Source organism: Pagrus pagrus, assembly GCF_965226575.1.
Source record: "Pagrus pagrus genome assembly, chromosome: 13".
Classification (NCBI taxonomy): domain Eukaryota; kingdom Metazoa; phylum Chordata; class Actinopteri; order Spariformes; family Sparidae; genus Pagrus; species Pagrus pagrus.
In genome coordinates, this window is record NC_140197.1 from 28143161 (window position 1) to 28167101 (window position 23941).

Consider the following 23941-nt stretch of genomic DNA (forward strand, 5'->3'; position numbering starts at 1 on the left):
ATATGTGTCCCTTCGCTCAACGTCGCTCTTTGTGTTCCTTTTTCTTGACAATGCACTGCTCATTCAGAAGAGGCAGCCTGTAGGTATATATGACAATGAAACACTCTCACTAGACGCATGACCCTCCTTATCTCGTCCCCTTTTTTGGTTATTCTGTTTTTCTAATCCCTTTTTTTTTTTTTGTTGTTGTGTGGAGACTGTGACCTTTCTTTGAGGTGTTGATTTTGTTTCTAGAAGTCACGTTGCCTGATGTTAAAATGTAATCAAAGAAAGAAAACAGGCAATACGTCTGATCTCCACGAGACACCGGTGCTTACACAGGATTTCATTTTTGAGCATTTTGTCCCCTCATTTTTCGTGCTTGTCATCACTTGTTATTGTTTCATTCGCTCTGTCTTCTGTTATCTTGTACCGACTTTCATCATGTTCTTCGTTTGTCCCGGTTGCAAATCACTTGTCCCGTATGTTCTTATGTGTCTTGTGTTACTGCATGAGCTTGCACGCCGGGGTGTCTTTTCCAGTTTTCCACCTTTTCTCCTCTCTGTTTTTTTCGGCTTCTTGGATTACTTGAGTGTTCTTCATGCGTTTTCTCCCTGTCTCCCTCTTTCTCTCTTGTGCAGGGGATGTGCTGTTCCAGATGGCTGAGGTCCACAGACAGATCCAAGTGCAGCTCGAGGAGATGGTTGGTATTCTGAGCTCAAAGGGTTCTTAGCTGTGCAGTACAGCACTCTCTGTCGAAACTCAGCCTCTGTTGAAGGTCTCGTAAACGCATTTTAGCATATTTTAACTACAGTTTTTCGCAAGAAAAACAAGTTATTGCTGCAATTTTTTTTTTTACATTTCAGTTTGTGGCCGTTGATGCTCCCAACAAATCTGCCCGGCCGTGACACAGATTTGTCCCTGTGGGCAGCACGAGGAGTCCATGATAATTAAATGAACATGAGCTCATATTGAATGAACAGACATGCTGAGCTCATTTAAATCTGCTAACACAGGAGGGTGGCTGGGGAAGTGGAGTGAGTTAATTGAACAGTATAGCACTCTGGGTAATATGTGCTTGTATGGCGAGTTATCCGCACTCGGTATCAAGTTCATTAGTGTGTGTCGGGGATAGATGAGGGCCCGGCACAGGTGCTCATCACGTAGATGTCCTGCAGCTACAGCAAACCAAATTCACTTTGGCAGCCCACGAGTCAGCTGCCCCTTAAAGGGACAGGCACATATTTTATACTGCATCTATCTACCTCTATGTATGTGGTCCTTTTTCTTCTCCAGACCGATGCCACCATGTCGGCTCCCCACACACTTAAACACAATTTTTCATCTTTTAAAGATGCTACAGCACCTTTTTCAAATGGTGCAATATAAAACCGTTAGAGGTGCCATACAACACTATATTACTTTAACAAAAATGGTGCCAGATAGTACCCGAGAGCGTTGCTTTGGCTTGTAAAAATAGGGTAACCTCTTTTTTGGAGTATACGACTTGAATCCACTTTAAGAACGAGGGAACTAAATTCCCAGTCATCACTTTACATAAACGCTCAGCCACTTTGAGCTGAAATCAAAAGATGTTTCCCTAGAGTCCATCTTTGAGGCTTTAGATATTCTGTTGAAGCTTTCTGAGATTCTGACCGTCAAACAGGATCGTATAAATGTAGAATAATTCATAATCTGCTGCACATGTATGAACCTATGTGCATGCCAAATATATGTCAAAAAATTCTCTGAGTTAAGAAAACTCTCCAACCCAATCTGATGTCAGCAGATCAGAGATTGGACATTTTATCCTGATTTGGAAGCTGCTTCTTCAGGCAGGTCGGTTTACAATCTTGTGATTAAATATTGTGTCAGCTGACACTGAATCTGTGACAGTGATTTGCAAGCTGAGAGAGGCTTCACAGGTCTGGACCGCGCCGATTAAACATTATTCAGTAACTGAGTAAATGAGGACAACACGTGCGATTTAATAACTTGTATATCTGTTGTGATGCTTTGTTGTCTCCAAAGGGGAAATTTGTCTCGGACTCAAATGCTGCACACATGTGGCTCCCTCTATAGCAGTAATAATAATAATAATACATTAACACATACATATTTCCCACTGCACATATTGCACATGTTACACAACCAGTGTTAAAGAGTACCTCCACAAATATTACACATTAAAGTGTGCTTACAGGTCTGGCAGAGTACTACAGCATGAGTGAAAAAAGTCATATTTTAATCAAATGTATTCCTCCATTTCAACAACCGATGCCTACATAACCCACAATGCAGCAGAGCTACTGAGTGACAGCACTGAAGGCACTTCATCCGCTTCCTCTGGAGCCACAAAAGGCTGTTTTCACATATGCAGCAGTGCTCCTCAAGACCTGTAAACACACTTTAATATGGAAACTTGGTGGAGTTGCCCTTTAAGAACACTGTGAAGCTGTGGCACAATCTCTGCAGCCTCAAGACACATTTAAATAGATACAATTGAATGTGATTGTTTGACCTCTGGTATCCACATGCGGCATCCATTAATGATTTAGTGACTGAAAAACAAACATTAGCATTTCACTGAACTGTTTGTTTTTCTCTTTTCGCTTCCTCTCCAGTTGAAATCCTTCCACAACGAGCTGCTCTCCGAGCTGGAGAAGAAGGTGGACCTGGATGCTCGTTATCTGACTGTGAGTATCTGATTCGCCCTCTTTTTTCTCCAGATCCAATAAGCGCCGATTTTTTGAGCTGCGCGTAGTGTTTTTTTTTTTTTTTTTTTTATTATGTTACATCAGATCTGCGGAGGCCCTTAATTTGACTGAAGCAATAACACAGATGGAGGTGAAGTTGTTTTTAAACATCTGGATCAAAGCCCGTCTCTGAGACAATTAGAGGACTGCGTCTGTGAGAAGAGAAGCTTTTGAAATAACATTTCATGTCTACTCACCCGTCAAGGGTAGACTAATTATAATAAACCCATCCTGGAGTGTGTGTGTGTGTATATATAAGTGTGTGTGTGTGTGTGTGTAAGCGCTGTGGAGCTGGTCTACATGTGATATCTTTAGAATGAGTGGGTTGCAGCCTGAGTGTAGCGCAGCACTGCTGTGCGTTGTTTTTGGGGGATGGGATAATGTTGCCATTATTGTGTTGGAAGGACCATGTTACACACACACACACACACACGCGCACACACACACACACACTTAACGTAATATTGCTCATCAAACTGAAGGATGGAGAGGTTTGTTTGAGGTATTTAGGTTCCCGTCCTCCTGACTTAACAGGGGGGAAAAATCTGATGTTGTCATGTCGAGTTCAAATGAAAAACCTGCTCTGATTTCAAAAACGTCTCTGACTAATCTTTGACTGCGCACACATCTGCCAAAATGTGTGTTTGTTATCTGCATTGATATGGAAAAATATGGAAATGCTTCACTTTTTCGTGCATTAGTTCAGATGCATCCACCGTCTCAGGCGTTTTCCATCCTGGCGTATCCCTGAGGTTTTAACATCCATTACTTTTAATGAATTTCCCACAGATCTGCCGCAGTGATAATAGCAGTCATTTTGCCTCAGACTTTGTGAATTAATCATCTGAAATTTTTGACTGAGTTCAAAAAAGACTCAAAGGAGAAGCCGCTGTTTTCTAAGACTGAAGTGAGTGTGTGCTGTTCCCAGCGGTGCATCTTTCTCTCTCTGTTCTTTCTGTCTTTCTCTTGTCTCACATAATGGCTTACCGGGGGGGTTTTACAACACTCCTCAGTCATTACACGGAGGTCAGGATTTGGGCATGAACATAAAATCCAAAATAAGAGTCTGTAGATTATCAAGAGGAAGAGAAGAGGAGCATTTCTGGCAGATAAGCTTTAAAAAAGACACTCGTCAGATTCTCCCACGTTTCAAAGTTCATCTGCTGTCCACTCTGTTTCTAATCAGATTCAATCAAACTCAGCGCTTCAGAGATTTGAGCGCTGGCAACAAGAGTCAACAAGCTCTCTCTTTGTTAATTAGGAGGAACATTTCCAGCTCAATGAGCGGATGTGAGGGAGGTTATCTTATTTACCCAATTTGACCCCGCAACCTGAAAGCAAACTTTTTTCACAAAAACCCAGTTGTGTCTTCTCTAGCTATCACCAATCTATGATCTGTGTGTTGGGGATTTTCCACTGGGGAGCCTTGTCAGTATCTGGGAGTTAAATCATAGATATGAATAGCAGAGCGACCCATATTGGCTGTTCTGCTTTATCTCTCAGGAGGGAATGAAAACATGAGTCATTCATTGTTTTTTGGGTGAAGCTGACGCCTGTTTAAAGACGAGTTTTGGTCCATTTTGTGTGGAAACCTGTCGAACAAATCAACATAACGAAAAAATTCAAATGCAGTTTGGAGGTTTCCAGTCCAGGTCAGACCAGGCAGAACTAACACCACCCCACCCCTGTGCCTAAAACATTGACTTTAAGTATTTTAAGTTAGGGATAATGCCTGACAAGTTGCCCATTATCTGGACTTAACAGACAACGGGGCCAGAATTAACCTCCGCAGTCCATTGATTCCTGATTATGGACACCTTAGAGGGCATTATCCCGCTTATACCGTGGTCACCTGCCGAAGAAATAAAAAATAAGACCATTAATTCATATTTTCGTGCATTTGGCAACCCGAGCAACACCTTTGGTTTTGACTAATAGCTGGAAAAGCAGCAGCAGCAGCACACGAGGAGAGGCCGAATAGGTCGGTGTGTTTACCTGGGAAACTACAGCTCATAAAAATAAAACAACAACCACAACCAGAGCTTGTGTGTGAGTAAACAGTTGAGTCAAGGGTGAAGAACGCAACCAGGAGATAAACTAGTCCGCTCAGCTCATAGACCCATCTGGCTCAGCTACTAGCCAGGGAGCTAACTAGCAAGATTCAAAGTCAATAACATTGCGTAGGGTCGACGAACAGTAAATATCATTTCACAAAATGTTCGACAACTAACTTGTCAGTCATGTCGTTGTCCCCAAATCAATAGACCGTCACAGTCAAATGATAGTCCGTGTGGAATGCTACTGTGTGCTTTGTACGCTACCACTACCATTACTTTCATGTATAATACTTTAATAATAAACACTTGCAAACTTTAACTTTATATGTAGTGATGAACAAACACATAAGGTGTGCGTGAAAGTGTGCATTCATTTAAATGAATGTGAAAATTGTGGAACTTGTGTTGTAGAAAATGGTTGTTGGTTTACTGTTGCACTTGATAATGTGCATTGAGTCCTAGTCCTACATAAAGACAAATCAAATAAACAGCTTCAGTATATCGCCCACAGGATTATAGGCAACCAAGAGACCCAACCTGCTCACATATGGTCAATTAAAAGTGGTTTGGAAAATGTAAATTGCTATGAATTGCACAGTAGAGCCCCTTTAATGTAATCAGACTAAAGGTATTTAACATTGACTCAACATGAGTGAAAAACTTTGGATTTAATGTGACGCGTCACATCAAAGTTGTGTAATAGAATCAGATGTGAATGGCATGTAAAAAGTCAACGTTTCAGGCGCGTCATTGTGTTTTTTTGTGTCATGCTGCTGGTCCTGCCATGACAACAGCAGCTCCTTTTCAGCCTAACAATACCTACCTAGGGAAACCTCCACCCTCATTGTCTTACAGTATGCAAATGTGGGTGTTGAACCCTCGCGCTCGAGCTCGGCTGCGCCAGTTTTTGCCTCGTAGAGAAACCACATGAGCTTTGTCACACCAGACACAGTTACTATAGCAACAGAGCCGGTACAGCCCGGACACAAAGTTGTTATTGTCGATAAATAAATAATTAAATCCGCAAATTAAATGAATTAAATAAATAAACTGGCTGTAAAATGACACATTAGTTTTTTACTTTGCAGACTGCAGCATGATTTGTGTTCTTGTCGCAAAAGAAAAACCCACTTGAGGTTCTGCTCGAGATGGATGATCAATTACAGTGAATGTTTTAAAGAGATGCAATCACAAGCTGTGTTGTTGCCAAATCAAATAAGGAAGAACAAATAATAAGCAAAGATTGGGATGAGAATCATGTAAATTGGCTTGTTTCTTCAATTAGAGAGATTGCTTTCAGATGTCGGAGCTTTTCGAGACGATCCAAACGAAGCTTGACACGAAAATAATACTAGAAAATGAAATGACGTGAAGCAAGTTTCAAGGCCTCTGCAAGATGTTTTATCATACTGCAGTGAAATGAGTTGCACCCAGAGAAAGGTTTGACAGTCGTGTTGACTCATCTGCTCTCCACCTTCTTTTTTAATTTGGGGTTCCTAATTTAGTGTCTGTGCTCCTGCCTGTCGCCCCACGTAGGCTGCCCTGAAGAAATACCAGTTGGAACACAAGAGCAAAGGCGAGAGTCTGGAGAAGTGCCAGGCCGAACTGAAGAAGCTGCGCAGGAAGAGCCAGGGCAGCAAGAACCCCTCCAAGTACGGCGAGAAGGAGATGCAGGTGAGCCTTTTCGCTGATGCAATACCAGTTGTTGTATTAGAATAGAAAACGCCTGATATAACTATCAAAATGGACCTCCGCTGGGAACTGGAAGGGATAAAATAGCCAGAAATGACAAAAACAAAACTGAGAAAATTCAAATATAAGCTTTCTCAAGCCAGTTCGTAGCACTGTTGTTAGTTTTTAGCAGACTTTGCGTTGCATGTGGGTGACTGTTGGATTGAGTCTCGGTGCAAAATAATGACTTTATTCCTCATAAAGTAAAAGCACAAAACAGCAAGGATGGGGGTGGAGGCAGTGGCGACGAGGTGCCCTGAGTGGGAAGGCAAATAGTGGAGGTTTGATTATGAAGTGTGTGCCCTTGCCAATCGTTCGTACATCTAAAACACACACACAGCAGGCACATAGACACACATGTGAAAAAGGAGAAAAAAAAAAAGAAGTCAGCAGCGCCGGTCGATGTACTGGAAGAGAGTACGCGTTTACTTCAGCCAATGTGTTTGGACACATGGCTTTGATGGTGGTTTTAACAGAGTGAGTAAAGCTTGTACATACGCCACAGAATAGCTGACTCAATCATCCAACGAGGAGCAGATGAGACGGCCAGTTTGGACGATGTAACTCGAACATGGACATTTCAAAATGAAAGCTTTCAGCGGCCTGATGAGTGTTTTCTTCTCGTGTTTTAAAGTCTACATTTCAGTTACGTGACGTCATTTTCTGACCTTACCAGACTGTTCTACTTGTTCTGATGCCTGCTTTTAACAACTGAGGTGTTATATCCACATTACATTATATTACATTACACTACATACATAGCAACATTTCAAATTAGGGACCCTGAAAGCACGCTTGAAATCATTAGGACTGAGGCCGAGTATTACACAATAAAACAGGAAATTGCATTGAACTGTCGCCAAGGACTCGGCTTCTCTCACCTTTTCTGAAATGTTGTTCTGTTTTGACCCTCAGGGCCACCGCACCCATTCGAACAGTAATGTGAAATATAATATACAATGAAAAATGTCTTTATATTGGTGAAGGTGTTAGATGACATGTCTGCCTGTGTAACTGCTACATTACATTTATGTATATAATATTCTGTCTTTTTGCTCAGTTTCAGTCTGAGGGAATCAGACGGCAGACACTGTCAAGATTGTTTTATATCACATCACACTGAAGCAGTCATGTGATTCACTGAGAGGGAACAAAACAGAGTTCACTTTGGGTGAAATCATTCATGTGATTATTTTCCATCACAGCGCTGCCTCCGACAGAGCAGCTCAGGTGAAGCGGTTTTTAATTTGTCCTTCAGTGTTACACATAAAACTTAATTATTATATTTCACATTACTTTTCCCGTCATTCAGCCGCCTACTTGACGGAGGGGAAGATCGTGACATTGTTCTTTCTCCACATCAACACACAAACACCTGCAAAGATTCACCATCTGTCTTTTAAACCCCCTTCACTGCTGCATTGTTCACAAGTTATTTATTTGTTGAGTCCTGCTGCCATTATTGCTGTCGAACTGAGAGGAACAAAATGACGCAGCAGAAAATGGCGACAGCGTGACAGCTGTTCTACACGATGGATTTCACTGGAAGCTGGAAGTCAGACCGCCTGGAGGGGATTGGAAGGAAAAAACTCAAACTAACAGGTCGAGGCTTGCAGGGTAATTGCTGAGCTCCTGTTGGTGCTGCTGTGAAAAGTGTGCAGAGCTGGACCAGACACATGACTCTACCAACACTTATGGATACAAACATTTTGTGGAGTTCATTGGGTCTGAAAACTTTCCTCCCGCTGAATAGATTGTAGAAGAAGCACCTCCTCTGTCCAGGGATGCAGTCGCACAATTACACACACATACACACATCTGCGCTCTCCTGTCGAGGATGGTACTGTGGTGTTGGATTGATGTGACTGCTGTGTCATATGGAGTTCGTTCCAGGGTGTCAGAGCTGTTGTATTTATGGTTATATTTATAGTTTTGCATGGAGCAGGGCTCGGGATAGGAGGCGTGTCTGAGCGCAATAAACCAGTGAATGTCAGTCGAGGATGGCAAGTTGCTGCATGTTCGTACCCGACTGCCTGATCATAAGGCTTCTGTTTGGTTTCCAGCACGACATAAAGCACAACTTGATTAACAGAATCAGAAACGCTGTTGTCTGTTAGTATCCTTTGTGCTCCGATATATCGCCCGCTGCAGAGCCCTCCTCTCCTGGACCGTGCACGAACCATGCCAGTTTGTGATGTTTGCAGCCAGGATGCTTTCTGTTACTCCAAACTGGACAAAAACGTGGGGACGAGAATTCAGTCTTCTTAAATTTACTGAAGAAATAGGGCCAGTTTTTACCTAAAACTGCTTTAGAGCTTCATGAGCAGTGGCGCTTATTTAAAGTTTCCTTTGAGGGGTCACAGGAGGCCACAAGGGCGATGAAAGTCCCTGAGGAAAATGAATGTACTCGGCTTTTACAAAATATCTTGCATGCAATGTTGACATTTTATCCCAATGGCGGTTCGAGAATAAAGGAAATGATCGTATTCTCGTTATGTCTTTGCCATCTGCTCAATAGACTTCCATATTTCATCAGTTCTAATTGAAAGTTTGGCCAGATGGTGACGGCAGAAGAATAGGACAGGGTGCAGCGTAGCAGCGTATATTAAGTTAATCCCCAATATACAAAATAGAGTTGGGTGCCAGACAGGAGAGTAACCTCAATCCTCAACCTGTCGCTTTATATATATGCCAGTATAAACAAGTTGGAGAGTGATGTCCCAGACCATCGCTACAGAAATGCAAGAGATAAAAAAGAAAACAACTCATCCATTCAGTTTCACCAGTTCAGTCTTTGTTGGAGTCGAACCAAATAACAATCAAAACAAACGGGTGTGATTGATAATCACAAATGCCTGTTAAATCATCAGAGTCCTGAAGGTTTCACAGAAAACTGAAGGGTTTGTCCAAATTTCATTAAAAGTAGTTGATACAGTATAATACAGCATTTGGCTGTGGATCGAAGCAGAAGTGGCAACAGATGGACTTCAGCCAAACAACCAGCAGAGCACAAAGGCCCAACAATTAAAAACTTATTGCACATTGCACGTGGAGAGCAGTAGCATTACTCCACACTCTCGCTGAGTCTGTAAGACTGATCAGTTGGGCCCATCTGTGCAGAGGAGCGAGCTCATCAGGCTCCGGACTCATAAACGTACAGTCGGTTCGCAGGGAAAAGGGAAAATCAATCTCCCTTTTCTCATTTTCGGCCTGCTCACTTTCCCTGATCGTATCGCCGCTGTGGGTGGGTGAGAGAAAAGTCAAGTCGTTTGTGCCAGAGTGCCTGAGGGAGGACGACAACCAGAGAGGAAGAGAGCCTCGAGCTCCTTCAAGGCCCACACTTCACAATGACAACCGTCCACCGAGCAGGGCTGAGATACTGTCTGACTGACGACCCTGAGAGTTTGGTTTGATGGTTTCTTCTAGGCAATGTGAAGCAGTTGAGAAAAGTACAAGTAAAGCTGCGAAGGCGAGCTCAACTCATCCTCCCCCTCGTCCTCCTCCACCACATCTGTGTTATTTTAGCAGATGAGAAGTTTTCCTTTTTATCTGCCTCTCTTTTCATTAAAAAGTAAAGTGTGTCTGAGCGCAGCCTGGCAGCGGACGCAGATGGCGGGCCGCGTTTCATTGATCGTCGTCGCCATCGCTCTCTCTCCCTCTCATGCACTCTTTTGCTGCCGTCTCTTCCCACTTCTCTGTCTGTCTCTTTGTCCGTCTTTCCTCCTCGCACTGTTCTCTCCCTGCCCTCGGACACTGAGCCACCTCCATCAATGGGTAGAGCCCCAGCCAAAATGATAATCAGCTCATTATGTAGTTCAGTGGAGTGGACCAAGGTATCGTAGAATGGGGGTTTCATCTAGATAAACTCCTTTGCACTGTGCAGGGCTGTTAATAAGAGCCCAGACGGAGATAGAGAGAGTTCGGGACTCAGAATTAATATCTCAAGATGTTTGATAAGCTCAGGGTTTTCTTCAGCACGGTGTCATGAAATGGAAAAGGGAATCCAGCGTGGAATTATGGATTCATATATGAGCAGAAGAAAGGGGGGGTTGTTGATATGTGCGGTGCGGTAGATAAGCCCTGACAAACAGCAGATTCAAGCAGGTACTGTAGGTGTAGGTGCTCTCTGTTGTGCCCCGAAGCGTTACGGTACAATTCTTCTGATTTCAAAGAGTGCTGATGATGAGAGAACAGAGGAGCAGACCTCAGCAGCTCTTAACCGTGCAGGGAAAAATGCTCCTGAATCCCTACAGGAATGAAAAGGAGCGTAAACAGGTTTGTTTTGGTGTGAATCTGCTATACTCTTCACTTCCCATCACTGGAAACTGTACAGTGTTGCACGCTGGTGTATTAGGATCGTGTCCTGAATATGTCAGTGTGCAAGAGGCAGCACAGAGCAGATACAGGAGCAGAACTGCATCGATGTGCAGCAGCTTTCATTTATATTCATCAGCTCTTTTTTTTTTTGCAAAACAAGTCATTCCAGCTATGATGTAACCTGAGGTCGCTCAGATATAATAGCAGCCGGTGTCTGCCGGGGCTTTTCCCACTGCACTCATTGTCTTGGGTTACTTTGGTGACCTTTTGAATGCTCGGAGAATTGGGCCACTCGGATTTGACAAGAGGAGGGGGGCGTCGTCACCTTCTCGAGGCCACGCTCAGACCTTTAACTGAACACTGTGCCTGTCAGGACCTAAAACTCTGAGTTAACTGAGCCTGTTTCGAGGCACTTAGTTTGAGTTAAAGGTGCACAGAAACTTGGCTCTGTGGATTTGTGTAATGGTGTTGGTGGATTTCTTCCAAAAGACATTCCTCAAAATCTTAGTGTTCAGTTACTTCAGTATCATTTAGCCTAAAGTCTCCTCAACACCTCAAATTACAATGAGCTAAGCTCTTGGCTGTTGGCAGTGGGGAAGTAGTGTGCTCTGGTGGTTACTAAATGAAATACATCTGCACTGTGTGGTGGCACCACAGGAACTTCCATTTGGCTGCAGGGAGGAACTCCAACTTAACAAACTCCATTAGTCTTTCCAGCAGCCTTCGTGGAATTCAAAGTGAAACTTTCCTAAATGAACTCTAATGATGTGAGAAGTCGAGGAAATATTAATCACACTGCACCATCAACAACAACATGGATTATGATCATTCCTGCTCACCTGCGGATGAGACTGAAATGACTCGAGTAACAGAATCAGCGTCAGACTTGATGCAGTGCTCGTCTTTTTCTAATTTCCTAATAAGGAAAGGTATTGGAGTCATGTGTCAGCAGACAAGGATGACAGTTGTATCACTGAAAGCACTCAGGATAAAATACATTATCCATGCACATGTCAGCTGTGTTTGATTCTGATTATACAGTGGGGTCCAAAAGTCTGAGACCACGTCTAAAATCTATAGGGACGACACATGAAACTGGAAATATAAATGAAAATGAGAAGTCAAAATGTTATTCTAAGCAAAAAGGAACTTTCTCAGCGTCATTTAACGACCAGACTAAAGGTTTCTAAGGAGACAGTACATGTTACTCTTAAACACTTTGGATACAACTGATCCAGTTTTGTGCAAAGAACAATCAGGCAGAAGATCAACACATCAAGCCTAGATTGCTGAGAGATGGAAAATAACTTCTTCACAGATACAGAAGCTGGTAGATAAAGAACACAGGACTCCAATCAGCAAAAGTACTGTCAAAAGAAGGCTGTCTTGTAGTGTCTCAGAGGACGAGTAGCGGTTTCTAAACCACTTCTCAGGAGGGGAAACAAGGACAAATGCTTGAGGTGGGCTAAGAGATGCCAGAGTTTCACAGTGGACGACTGGAAAGAAGTCCTGAATCCAAAATGTATGGCAGTAACAAAAGGGTGTGTGTAAGTCCGACACCTGCACAGAACTGACCACCCCATTCTTCAGAGCCATGCTCCACCCTCTAGTTTGCATCTTTGTGGAGAAGGATTCATACTGCAGCAGGATAATGAGCCCAAACACACCTCAAAGCCCTGAAGAGCAAAGAGTCCGGACTGTTACCTGACCTCCACCCCAGTGAACACTTATGGGGACACTTATGTCATGAAGACTGAGAAAGCCAAGCATTTTGTGACGTCACAAGCTGCTTTGTGGTACACTGTCAAATCATGCTGGGATGAAATGAGTCAGCAGGTTTTGCACAAACTTGTGGAGTCCAGGCCAGCTCGAGTGCATGCTACCATTAAAGCAAGTTAAGTATCAGGTATTTTGCTGTGTGGACGTTTGGGCCCCATTGTATATGAGAATCATCCCCCGTAACAAACTTCAAACCAGCCATTACCCCAAAAGCAAAGTTCAGTCTAGGTCAAATCACTGCAAGTAAATATACCACTCTCATTCTAGGTCAGTATTTATCAGCAGGTGTTACAGTGCTCAGGCCATGAAACTGGTCACAGTCGACCTACTTTGAGGTTACAGAATCGTAGACTCTCAGCTACCGTCATGCAAACTGCTGTTTGTAAAATACAGTGCCTGATACACTCACAAAAACTCACACTAAATGCCACTTCCCCTTCAAAATAAGACTCCCCGTAGCTCTCCCACCAGTCACTGACCATTTTGTGTGTGTGTGCATGTACGTGTGTGTTGCCAGTGAACTTTGTGAGACATTTCCCTCTGACATTTCCCATTTTTAGAGCGCTAATGCAAAGACAAACACACACACACACACACACACACACACACACTTTCTGTTGCTATTACTCACACATTACAGATGCCTCTTATTTATTATTGTCCGACATATAAAATGGATTAGTGGGTCTTTGTGAGCACTTCCTCCTCCACACCGTGGGATCTTCAGTTATAATTGCCTCGCCTCGGTAGCACTCGGCAGGGAAAATCTGACCAGAGAAAGTTCCTGAGTAAGGCTATTTCCTCACACAACTATTACCGCCAAGGTGCACTTAGACCCTAATTGGTCCAGTGGAGCTGTGCGGTGATTGGTAGTGCAAGACTGGCTCTGCACTGAGCAGCGCCTACATGTGAATGTGTGTAATTGTGTGAATATGAAGCAGGTTGTTATTTAAAAAGAAGTACTTCCATGTTCGCGTGGACACTTTCCTCGGCAGACCTTTCTGTCCGTTTTACCAACTTAATGTGAAAAGTAGGTTTTGACATGATTTTCTAGGATCTGCAGTGCACCGGTAACCAAATCTTGTTCTCACTGTCTCTTAAAACCTGTAATGGCGATAATTAGGAACATGAAACAAATGTAAGATCACTGGGATGTCGTTATTCTTTTGTACAAATCTGTGGATATTAACCAGAATGCCCCATTTAGTAAATGTCCATATGTCTTTGTGTGTTTCCCATCAGTTTGTGGAGACCATCAGCAGTAAGCAGACCGAGTTGGACACCTTCATCGCTGAGGGATACAAGACAGCCTTGTCTGAGGAGCGCCGCAGGTACTGCTTCCTGGTGGACCGCCAATGTGCCGTGGCCAAGAACAGCAGCGCCTACCATGGCAAGGTGAGTCCGAGTGTCACCTGATGATGATAAAAATGTTTTTAATATCAAGACAGAGTAAAGAAATACGTGAATGCCATAGAATTAGTATTGACAAGGACAGATTTTGTGTCGAGAGTTTACGTTCTCAAAACGACAGACGTTAAACGCTGTGGTCACACTACATGACTCAGATCGTTGTACACTGTGTAATTAGACCGTGTAATTAGGAATATTGAAGTCATTGTGGTTTGCACACTACATGACTGATCAACAACAGGGTGGACACGCATTACAACATCTCTCACCAGGAGGAAACCCCAACAAATCTGCCTGGGTCTCCAAACCACATGTTCCAGTTTTCTCCGGTGCTCTTTCAGCTTTCCTGTCTTCGACACGACCAGATATTGCGCCTTTCTTGATATCGTTTGGGCATCTGAAAGGCATCGGGGAGCTCTTTGTGAGCCTGTGGACCGTGTCTTTGTAAAGTTCACACATAACAATCGGGCACCAATTTGCAAGCGCAGAGCGAAGGCTGATTTGACTCTATTCTGGGGGCAATTCTTGTTTGCAATCTCAGAAACACTGTTGTCGAGTGGATCCTGTTGTGTGAAGTCGGCATAAATCAATTCTGCCACTTTAAAAGCCCAAACAACGTGGTTTCAGATCTTAAGTATTTCTGTACACTGATCAGCCACAACATTAAAAAGGACTAACAAGTGAAGTGCAAAGCATTGATCATCTCGTTACAATGCAATGTTCTGCGAGGCAGCCTTCTGCTGGGTCCTGACATTTATGTTGATGCCAAGTTTAAAACACACCACCTACCTAAACACCATTGCAGACCAAGTACACCCCCTCATGGCAACAGCCCTGACACACTGCGAACACTAGTCAAGGAATGGCCCAAGAACACACGTGAACGCACACATGAAAAAGAGTTCAAGGCATCGACTGCGCCTCCAAATTCCTCAGATCCCAATCCGAGTGAGCATCCGTGGGAGGTGCCGGAACAAGTCCAATCAATGAAGGGGCCTCACTTTGCAACCAAACCTGACTCAAGAGATCCACCACCAATGCCCTGATGCTTGACACCAAAGTGCTCTCTGTGTGATTGCCTCGACGGGTCAGAACCAAATGTGATCCACTGTGGGACCTCCACGGATCGGACTTGTTCCAGCACAACCCACAAATGCTCGATCGGATTGGGACCTGGGGAATTTGGAGGTCGGGTCAACACTTTCTCGTTCCTCTGACTATTCCTGAACAGTTTTTTACTTGGTGCATGTAAATGAATGCCAGGACCCGAGGTTTGAAGTTGATCAATGCTTTTCACTTCACTTGCCGGTGGTTTTAACGTTGCTGATTGGTGTTTATATCCTCGTGTTCTCTTCTCAAAAAACTCAGCTAAACTGCCTAATTAAGACTGCGTGGGTGTAGTTTGATTAGATTTGATTGGCAATAATGGAAACAAGCAAAAAAAAAACACAACTGACATTTTAATTGGTGCACAGAAATGCACTACTTCATGTTTTTCCAACTGAGTCCTGCCCACTTAATCAGTGGGAAAGGAAAGGACAACAGTAAAACAGACATCTCTCATTTGAAATGGGCAAACCTGTTCAGATTTTGGCACAACATAGTGCGTTTTCTCTCATGCAGCAACAAAATAATTGATAAAATTGGTTTTCAGTGGCTTTTAATAAAGGCTATTCACAGACATTACATAATACATTATATTGTCAGTATTAATTTATTCAATCATCAAATATTTGTTTGCACTGGCACCTCTGTGAGTAATGGAGCTTAGCATTTTATCTGCTATTTTGATCTTTCAGCTCATCATTACGTCCAATAAGGGAGGGACGTTTTCCCTTTGTGCTATGGTGTTGACCGAAGGCATCTACTCCCCGTCTGTCATCCCTGTTTTATTTGAAACACACCTGCCGTACACGTTGTTCAGCGAATAGAGCATACGAGGGGATGTATAATTCAAAGTCGCATTAGCTTTGACCGCTCATAGGGGCCTCTTCATTTTAAAAATTCATTAAGACTGTAGACAATGCCCAGCTGACAGGCACATCTGAAGCTGCAATCCATCACTGCACCTTCGGGCGTCTGGCCACCTTTTTTTTTTTTTGTGTGTGTAGAGAAGTGGCTCCCTCGTTCGCTTCAGAGAGTGCTTTAATAGGAAAAGGCATCAAAACGCCGAAACAAAGAGGAAGATGGATTGAAATCAAAGGCTCAGTGCAACGAGCGAGACAAAAGTTGCAAACTATTTCTCACCCGTATTGTTTACAACAGTCACCAGAGAATTTCATAATAGCTGCCTGCTTGTTATTTTCACATTGTTGACATGTGGAGCAAAGAACGTTCAAATCCAAACAGACTCCCCCCTATATCGTACCATCAGAGGTAATGGAGCGTTATTAACCAGGATGTAGTCGCTTTTTTGTGTTAGTTGTTGTTGTGTGTGTGCTACAATATGTATGCCTATCCATTACCCAAGAATTTGATATTCTTGGGTAATGGAGTACATCGGTCTCCTGGGTTTAGTGGTGGGCGTGAACTGCCAGCCTGAAGATGTGGCTGCAGGAGGACAGTGTGTGTTTGTGTGTGTGTGTGTATGTACTTCTTTTTTCAACATGGAGTCTAGTCATTAATCAGGATGGGGGTGTGCGTGGGAAGAGTTCACCTTCAGCAAACTGAAGAACCCTCTCCCAGAGGGTTACTAGTGTGTGTTAGTCTGTGTGTGTGTGTGTGTGTGTGTGTGAGAGAAAGAGATGGAGAGAGCTGCGAATCAGCACAGACAAAAGGGACAAAACGGTTCTGCATCGACGTGCATGGACTGTACAGTCATACACGCATGTGTCTGTACATTAAACTCTTGTGTCTGCGGTTGTACAAAGAACAGATGTGTCCACGGGCTGAGAGACGCTGGAGTGGGCAGCTTGTGTTGTATGTTCGTCTGTCCCACATCCTCACAACCCACGCAGCACATTATCATAGCTCAGCAAAGGGCAGCGGTCAAGGATACAGAGTGAAGGATAACCTTTGAGAACTGAATGTTTTTCTCTAAATAAGGAAATTGGATGTGTAGCTGAAGAGAATGAAGAGAAGTCCCCCTCAAGTCAAACATATCTGTCATCTTGTTTCCTATAGTTAAAGGTTTGAGCCACTGTGTAGAAGGATTTATGTGCAGAGTTTGACGCTAGAAGGCTGTTTTCACATTCATCTGCTGAAAGTGCTCACTGGAAATCAAGTTTTTCAAAGAGGCGGGCATATGAGATGTGATTTGTGACATCACAAATAGTTTGGAAGCCAGTCGTGGTCCAATAATTCAGCTATTAGGTGTCAGAGTTTATGAGGTGCACCTGAATGCATCATGAGGTCCTTGTCCCTGTGCACAGACAGGGACAAGGACCTCTGTGTTTGCGACACCAATTTTAATTCAGCCCTAGAAATAACACATAACTGCATCATCATAGATTATTCTAATGAATAATGAGCAGATTTATTTTTTTTTTACAGATTTTTACAAGATAAAAGAACATTTTTGTGGAAAAAAACATATCAGAAAGAGATTATTATTCAACCTACAGTGTTTTATACACATCTTAAAACATGTCTGGAGGGCATCTTTAACTGAGCTTTATTCTTTTCTCACACTGGAGCCAAAATCGATATCTCTCTTCTCTGATCTCTCCGTCCTCCTACCAGGGTAAAGACCTTCTGACCCAGAAGATCCCGGTGTGGCAACAGGCCTGCTCAGATCCCAACAAGCTGCCAGAGCGGGCCATGCTCCTGGCCCAGCAGATGGGCTCTGCCGCCCTCGGGGGCACGAGCCCCCTGCACTCCTCCAAATCCAACCTGGTCATCTCAGACCCAATCCCCGGGGCCCAGCCTCTCCCTGTGCCCCCAGAGCTGGCTGTCTTCATGGGCAGTGGCCTCGGACACCCAGCGGTGAGTTTAAGAAGTCATCTGTTTCTATTCAGAAAACTAAGCTGTGATACATATGATTTAAAAATCCTATTTTAACCTATAAAATAAAGAAAGTTTAAGTATCTTTAAAGCAGACGGCAATCGGGGCTTTTCAAAAAGAAAAGAAAGTTTGGTTCCCTGTATCTTTCATTCAAACTCTCCTTTCCATGCAAGTTCCTTTTTTTCCTCCAGGAGAAAAAGGTTTGGTTTTTTTCTCCTGAAATTTATTTTTTTCATACATGAAAAAAGAAATTTATGCATTTTCATAAATGATGACATGGAGGAAGCGGTGCACTTGTGATGAAATGAGCCTTAAAAAAAAAGAAAAAATTCTGACCAAATTTTTTTTTTTTACTGGAACTTTCTTTCACCAATAAAAAAATATTCTCCTAAATTTTTTTTAAATTTTTTTTACACATCAAAAAAAAAATCTCCTAAAACTTAAAGATAATCCTGTCAAAACTATTTCCCCACCATTTTTCACATCATAAACACAGGAGAGAGAACAATTTAGATCAAACTTAGAAAACGGATCACCAGAAAACAACCTTTCACCTGCTCCTCAGGACTTCTGTAGTAAAACCTCCTGATTTAAAACCAAAACGTTGGCAGGTACGATGTGAGCTCGTTCACCTTTGGCCCTCTATAAAGATGCAAATCAAAGAAACGTCTCTCTTGTCTCTGGCACTCACATTAATGAGCAGTAAGAGTGTACGTGTCATGCTGCAGGCTGAAATGAATTCTCACTGGACCTCAAAATCATAGTTTGTCTTATTTTAAATCAAGATGAATTAACGTGAACACGGCAGATGTTAATCAGAACATATCATCACTTTGACTCTAAACATTTAATGAGGTAAAGTTTTAGTTTATTAAAATCCATTTATCTGCTTGTTTATTTCAGAGGCTGATGGGCCCTGATGGTATGTCCATGGTCAACGGGACAACAGGAGTCCACGGGGAGGAGTACTGGACGGATGGAGGGACCATGTCCGTGTCCCAGGTCAGGCCTTCATCCCCTCAGACCCAGGCACAGGGCCCGCCCCAGGCTCAGCCCCAGAGACAGGTCAGCGATGTCTACTCCAACACCCTCCCTGTTCGCAGGCCTGCTCCCGCCAAGAACAAGAACCCCGTGGGTAAGAAATCCCAACGCTGCTGGAATGTAATGAGCCACAGGAGCACTGCAGCAAGGACGCACACGAGCTGAATATTTGATTGATCTTCAGACCCATTCCTGTCATTTTAGTTGAAAGTGTTTGTGGAACATTTTGAAATCGTGAAAATAGTTTAACGGATCAGTGTTTAGGATTTAGTGGCCGACCGACTTAACGCCCCTCGTCTCAACCTCTAACCCACAATATGAAAAACGAGAAGGGCCTTCTCCTCTAGAGTCAGGGTTTGGTTTGTCTGCTCTGGGCTACTGTGGAAACAAAATGGTGCAACATGGCCGGACTCCGTGTGAGAAGACCTGCTCCCTCTATAGCTAGAAAAGGCTCAGTCTAAAGGTAACAGAACCAGAACTGTTGCTTTTCAGTGTCACAAAACAGGAGCAGGTATAAAATCACTTACAAACAGTATTTGAGAAATACCGGCATGAGATAGTCGATCATTTTTATCTTCTATCTTATTCGTTATGGTGCTTTTGCCTCAGTATCAGTTAATCTGACGGTGATTTATGGATGTTTACAGATGCTGTTCAGAACTGCATTTAAAAAACTGTTAAATTTAGAGACTCTGCGTGGCTGCAGCTTAAGGAGATTTCGATGTTACCTTCAGTTAGCAGTGCAGGCTCCAGGAATACAAAGCAGGTCTAAGTGCTGTATGAATACTGTGAAAGTATCAAAACGCTCGATCTACAGAGGAACGCACTCAGCCGTATTCAGAAACGACGCCTTTAAAAGAGCCGTCAGGACTTCTGTAACGTTGTGATGTCACAACTGTACAGTCACCGCCCTCGGCCACTCTCTCAGGATTGATTGACATTTGCTTTAATGATTTTTCACATCATTGTCCTTTTCATTCCTCAGGTGAGACACGGACCCTGCCCCGGTCCAGCTCCATGGCAGCGGGCCTGGAAAAGAACGGACGCTCCCGTGTCCAGGCCATCTTCTCCCATGCCGCGGGCGACAACGGCACCTTGCTCAGCTTCGCCGAGGGAGATGTCATCACCCTGCTAGTGCCCGAGGCCCGCGATGGCTGGCACTATGGGGAGAACGAGAAGAACAAGATGTGAGTAACGCAGTCACATTACTCTGTTTTTGCCTGAATCCACCCTGTGAGACTGGATCAATATTTGTCCCACATGTAGGTTCAGTGACTGTGGGGGGAAATTAATAAAGTTTTTTTTGTTTTCCTCTCTCAGGCGTGGCTGGTTCCCGTTCTCCTACACACGTGTGCTGCCTGAGAGCGACAATGAGAAACTCAAAGTGAAGTAAGTAGCACTTTTTTTCTGAATGATTATTGATCAATGGATCAATCAGTTAAATGAAAATGAACTATTTTGATTATCGATTATTTGTTTGAGTCATTTTTCCAAGTAAAAATGTCAAACATTTTCTTAAATGTCAGGATTTGCTCCTTTCTTTGTCATTTATGACAGTAAATGAAGGTTTTTGGGGGGGTTTTGACAACAAAAGCAACAATTTGAAGATGTAACTTGGGGTTCTGGGAAATTTTTATGAGAATTTTCACAATTTTTAGGCGATACAATTAGTCTATTAATTCTTAAACAGTGGAAGTAATTGCTAGTTGCAGCCTTAATAAACTGTATCAACTTTCTGACCCCAAGTCTGAGGCCGTTGTTTCCCTCCCCTCCCAGCCTGCACCACGGTAAGAGCAGCAGCACAGGGAACCTGTTGGAGAACGACGGATCGCTGCCCACACCTGACTACGGCCTGACCGCCCGGCTGCTGGCGCAGAGCCTAGCACAGACCCGCCCACGCCCCTACAGCATGGCAGGCTTTGGCACACAGGTAGGCACAACTTCACATGTGTAGTAGCCATGAACTACACACACTAAACACTTGTTACTCTTGCTCTGTTAATTTGCGGCCCCCGTCTGGTTTAGCCTCGTGTTGCATAATTGGATGTGAGTAATCCTGCAGCAACTGAAGAGGAGACTTTTAATTCAGTGTCTGCTGCCACCTAGTGTTCGCGTGAGGTAACGGACATTTCTTGTGTCTTCTCAGCCTGCCATTGAGGATTATGACGGCCGCTTTGCCACAAGGTAAGTGCCTTCATTGCCTCTGAGTAATGACTGTTATGACTGCTGCTGCCATCTGAACTGTTTGACTTGCATAGTTTTGGAAGCAGTGACCCGTCAGATAAAAAAGATATGAGCCCAATCCCCTTAGATAAAGGCACCTCATCCGAGTTACGACATGCCCCGACACTGAAGAGACAGCAAGGCAACTGCTTAACATCCACAGTGGCCCAATTAAATACAACATAAACTATTTAGTCCTGTCATTTACATTTTAAAATTCTTCTTTTAAAAGCCTATATGGTATCACGTGTGTTACAACAACTATAATTGTGTTGGGATGTAGCACACCGAGGCCATGTAGTAGTAATATTATTCATATTTAACTAGTCGAAATCATGACAGGCCTGTAACGCAGGTAACAGAGGAGCTGGCGGAGGGGAGCCGATCATAGCTGCAAAACTTTGAAACAAATGTTGAGACGCTCGAGGAAAAACTTCAGCAGAAGGATTTTCTTTCCTTCTGTGAACTTGAGTCGGCTTCTCATTTTGACAGAAGCCCGTCTGCACACGTTGCATCATTTTGTGCTCGTACATGATGGTGAAGTTCACTCAGATGTGTGGACTTAAGTCATTGTGACCTCGACTTGACAGAAAATAAATGATTTGAGAACCGACGTGGACTCGGAAGTTAAAGACTCCTGACTTGACTTGAGACGTGATGACTCGAATGACTTGATTGAGAAGAATTTGAATTATTTTTTGTTTGGTCTGAATATCAATAACTATAATCCAAATGTAGTAAGTTGTCATACTTTTTTGAACAGGTTAGTTACATTTGGCCAATAATATCATTATTAGACAGTACAGGTACAGCGCCTTTTCTTCCGGACCGGATACTGCAGGTAATACTGCAGTATATTTGGGGGTGGGGCGGACTTGGGACCTGATTTACCTTAACTATGGATTTGACTTGACTTGCCCAAAAAAAAAGGACTGAATGATAAATGATAAAATGACTTTGGTCTTGCTTGAGACCAAATGACTTGAGTCACATGTCTGAGTACACAAAATGTAGTCTATAAAATGTCAAAAAACATTGATCTGTTCAGTTTATGCAATCATAATTTCTCAGAGCCATCTTTAAATGAGCTTGTGGTGGTGCTGGCTGTAACCTACATAATAATATAAACAAAAAACATGAAAATCTAGAGGGGGAATGCCCAGTGTCCGCTACTCGGACAATAAATCAACAAACAAATGCCTCCTACAAGCCCCAGGGAAATAAACTGGTAAACTGAAAGGTGTATAGGGGGGTTTGGGTTTTAAGGGGTTCCCAAATAAACAAAGTTTCCTCCCTAGAAAGATGTGGGCAGCCAAGAAAACCCAATAGGGCCGAAACAGAGCTGAGTTTCTGGCTGGCAATCTACAGGGAACGAGGCTCTCAATGGGCCAGGGTCAGAGCCACCTGGGTGCCATTCCCCACCTCTTTTAAGCCTTCATCACACCCTGATTGGCTGGGAGGGAAACGCCCCAAGCTGCTTCCACTCCTCCATCAGGAGTCAGTCTCCCCACCCTCTGCACAGGTGATCTGAATCACCTGCAATTAGGCTTGATGCAGATGCAGATGCAGTTCAGGGTTTACAGAGAAAAGCAGTAAAACATCTGCAACTATCAAGTATTTTCATCGTCAGTAACCTGAGGATTTTTTATCCTGATTGATCGTTAAGTCTTTGAGATGTCAAAAAATTGTGAAAAATCCTCGTCACACGTTCCCAGAGCCCCAAAGTGCCTTCAGCTCGCTTCTTTTTGTCCAACCAACAGTCCAAACCCCAAAGACTCTTTGACATTTTTACCTGAACAAGGACTAAAACGATTAATCGATTATCAGAATAGTCGGCGGCTCATTTTCTTTCGACTTCTCGTTGCAGCTTTAGAAGGACAAATATGAAGTAGTGAATAAAACAGTTAACTCAAACAGTAGATTTAATTCCTCGCCTCGTGAGATGTTGTTTCTTTTACTGTGTCTTCTTTGTCCTTGCCTCTTTGCTCCTGCTTTATTTTTTTGTTAATAGCTCTTTAAAGTAATGAGTGCAGCGTAGCGGAGGGGGGTCAGCGCCTCACGTTATCCGTCAGAGAGCTCCTGGCCCGGTATATTTGCACTGTAATCCTATCAAGTCTGACTCACCAGGGGTTCTGTGAGGTTAGGGCTAGGAATGATGCTGTGCCTGTTTCTGTCCAATCAGGGAGTACATCCTCGTGTACATGTATATAAATGTGTGTGAGAGACGGAGTGTGTGTGTGTGTGTGTGTGAGAGGGAAAGCGATGGCGAGTGCGCTCGTCTCGGTGTCTGGTGGTGTTGTGACGGTAGACATCATGCTGACTTCATCTCAGTCATCACTGCTTGTCAGCCTCGGGGGCCCCGGGCCTCAGAGTCGAGCTGTTTTTTACATTTCTACACTCTTGTCTGCTCTGAATGTGTGTTTTTTTATTTCTGTATCAGTATTTTGAGACAACACAACTGTCCTCTGCAGGGTGTACTCACCCCCAACAGACTAATCTAACATCCCTCCAGCTAAGGAGATGACTTGATTTTCTCATCAACAGAAACTTCTCAGCAAAACAAATATTTAAACCAAAAGCTGCTCGACGCGGCCGGAAACAAATCCTAAAAGTGAAACGATTTTTTTAAAAAAAAGTGTTGATGAGGGAATTGGAAGTCCAATCTTCCTGATCACGGCAGGTGTGTTTGGAGTTGTAGCTGTAGG

At 43.4% G+C, this 23941-nt stretch overlaps 1 protein-coding gene across 6 annotated transcripts in view; it reads left to right on the forward strand.

Moving 5' to 3' along the window:
• The window catches only part of LOC311268585 (BAR/IMD domain-containing adapter protein 2-like), a 66547-nt gene that overhangs the window by 36092 nt on the left and 6514 nt on the right, over positions 1–23941 (forward strand). For all 6 annotated transcript variants that reach the window (XM_084372285.1, XM_084372283.1, XM_084372284.1 and 3 more), the window contains exons 4-13: positions 621–682; positions 2604–2675; positions 6329–6466; positions 13862–14014; positions 17711–17953; positions 18876–19107; positions 19999–20200; positions 20334–20402; positions 20790–20943; positions 21160–21197. In XM_084372285.1, the coding sequence (XP_084228411.1) occupies positions 621–682; positions 2604–2675; positions 6329–6466; positions 13862–14014; positions 17711–17953; positions 18876–19107; positions 19999–20200; positions 20334–20402; positions 20790–20943; positions 21160–21197 (1363 nt within the window). The remainder of the gene's footprint in view (positions 1–620; positions 683–2603; positions 2676–6328; positions 6467–13861; positions 14015–17710; positions 17954–18875; positions 19108–19998; positions 20201–20333; positions 20403–20789; positions 20944–21159; positions 21198–23941) is intronic.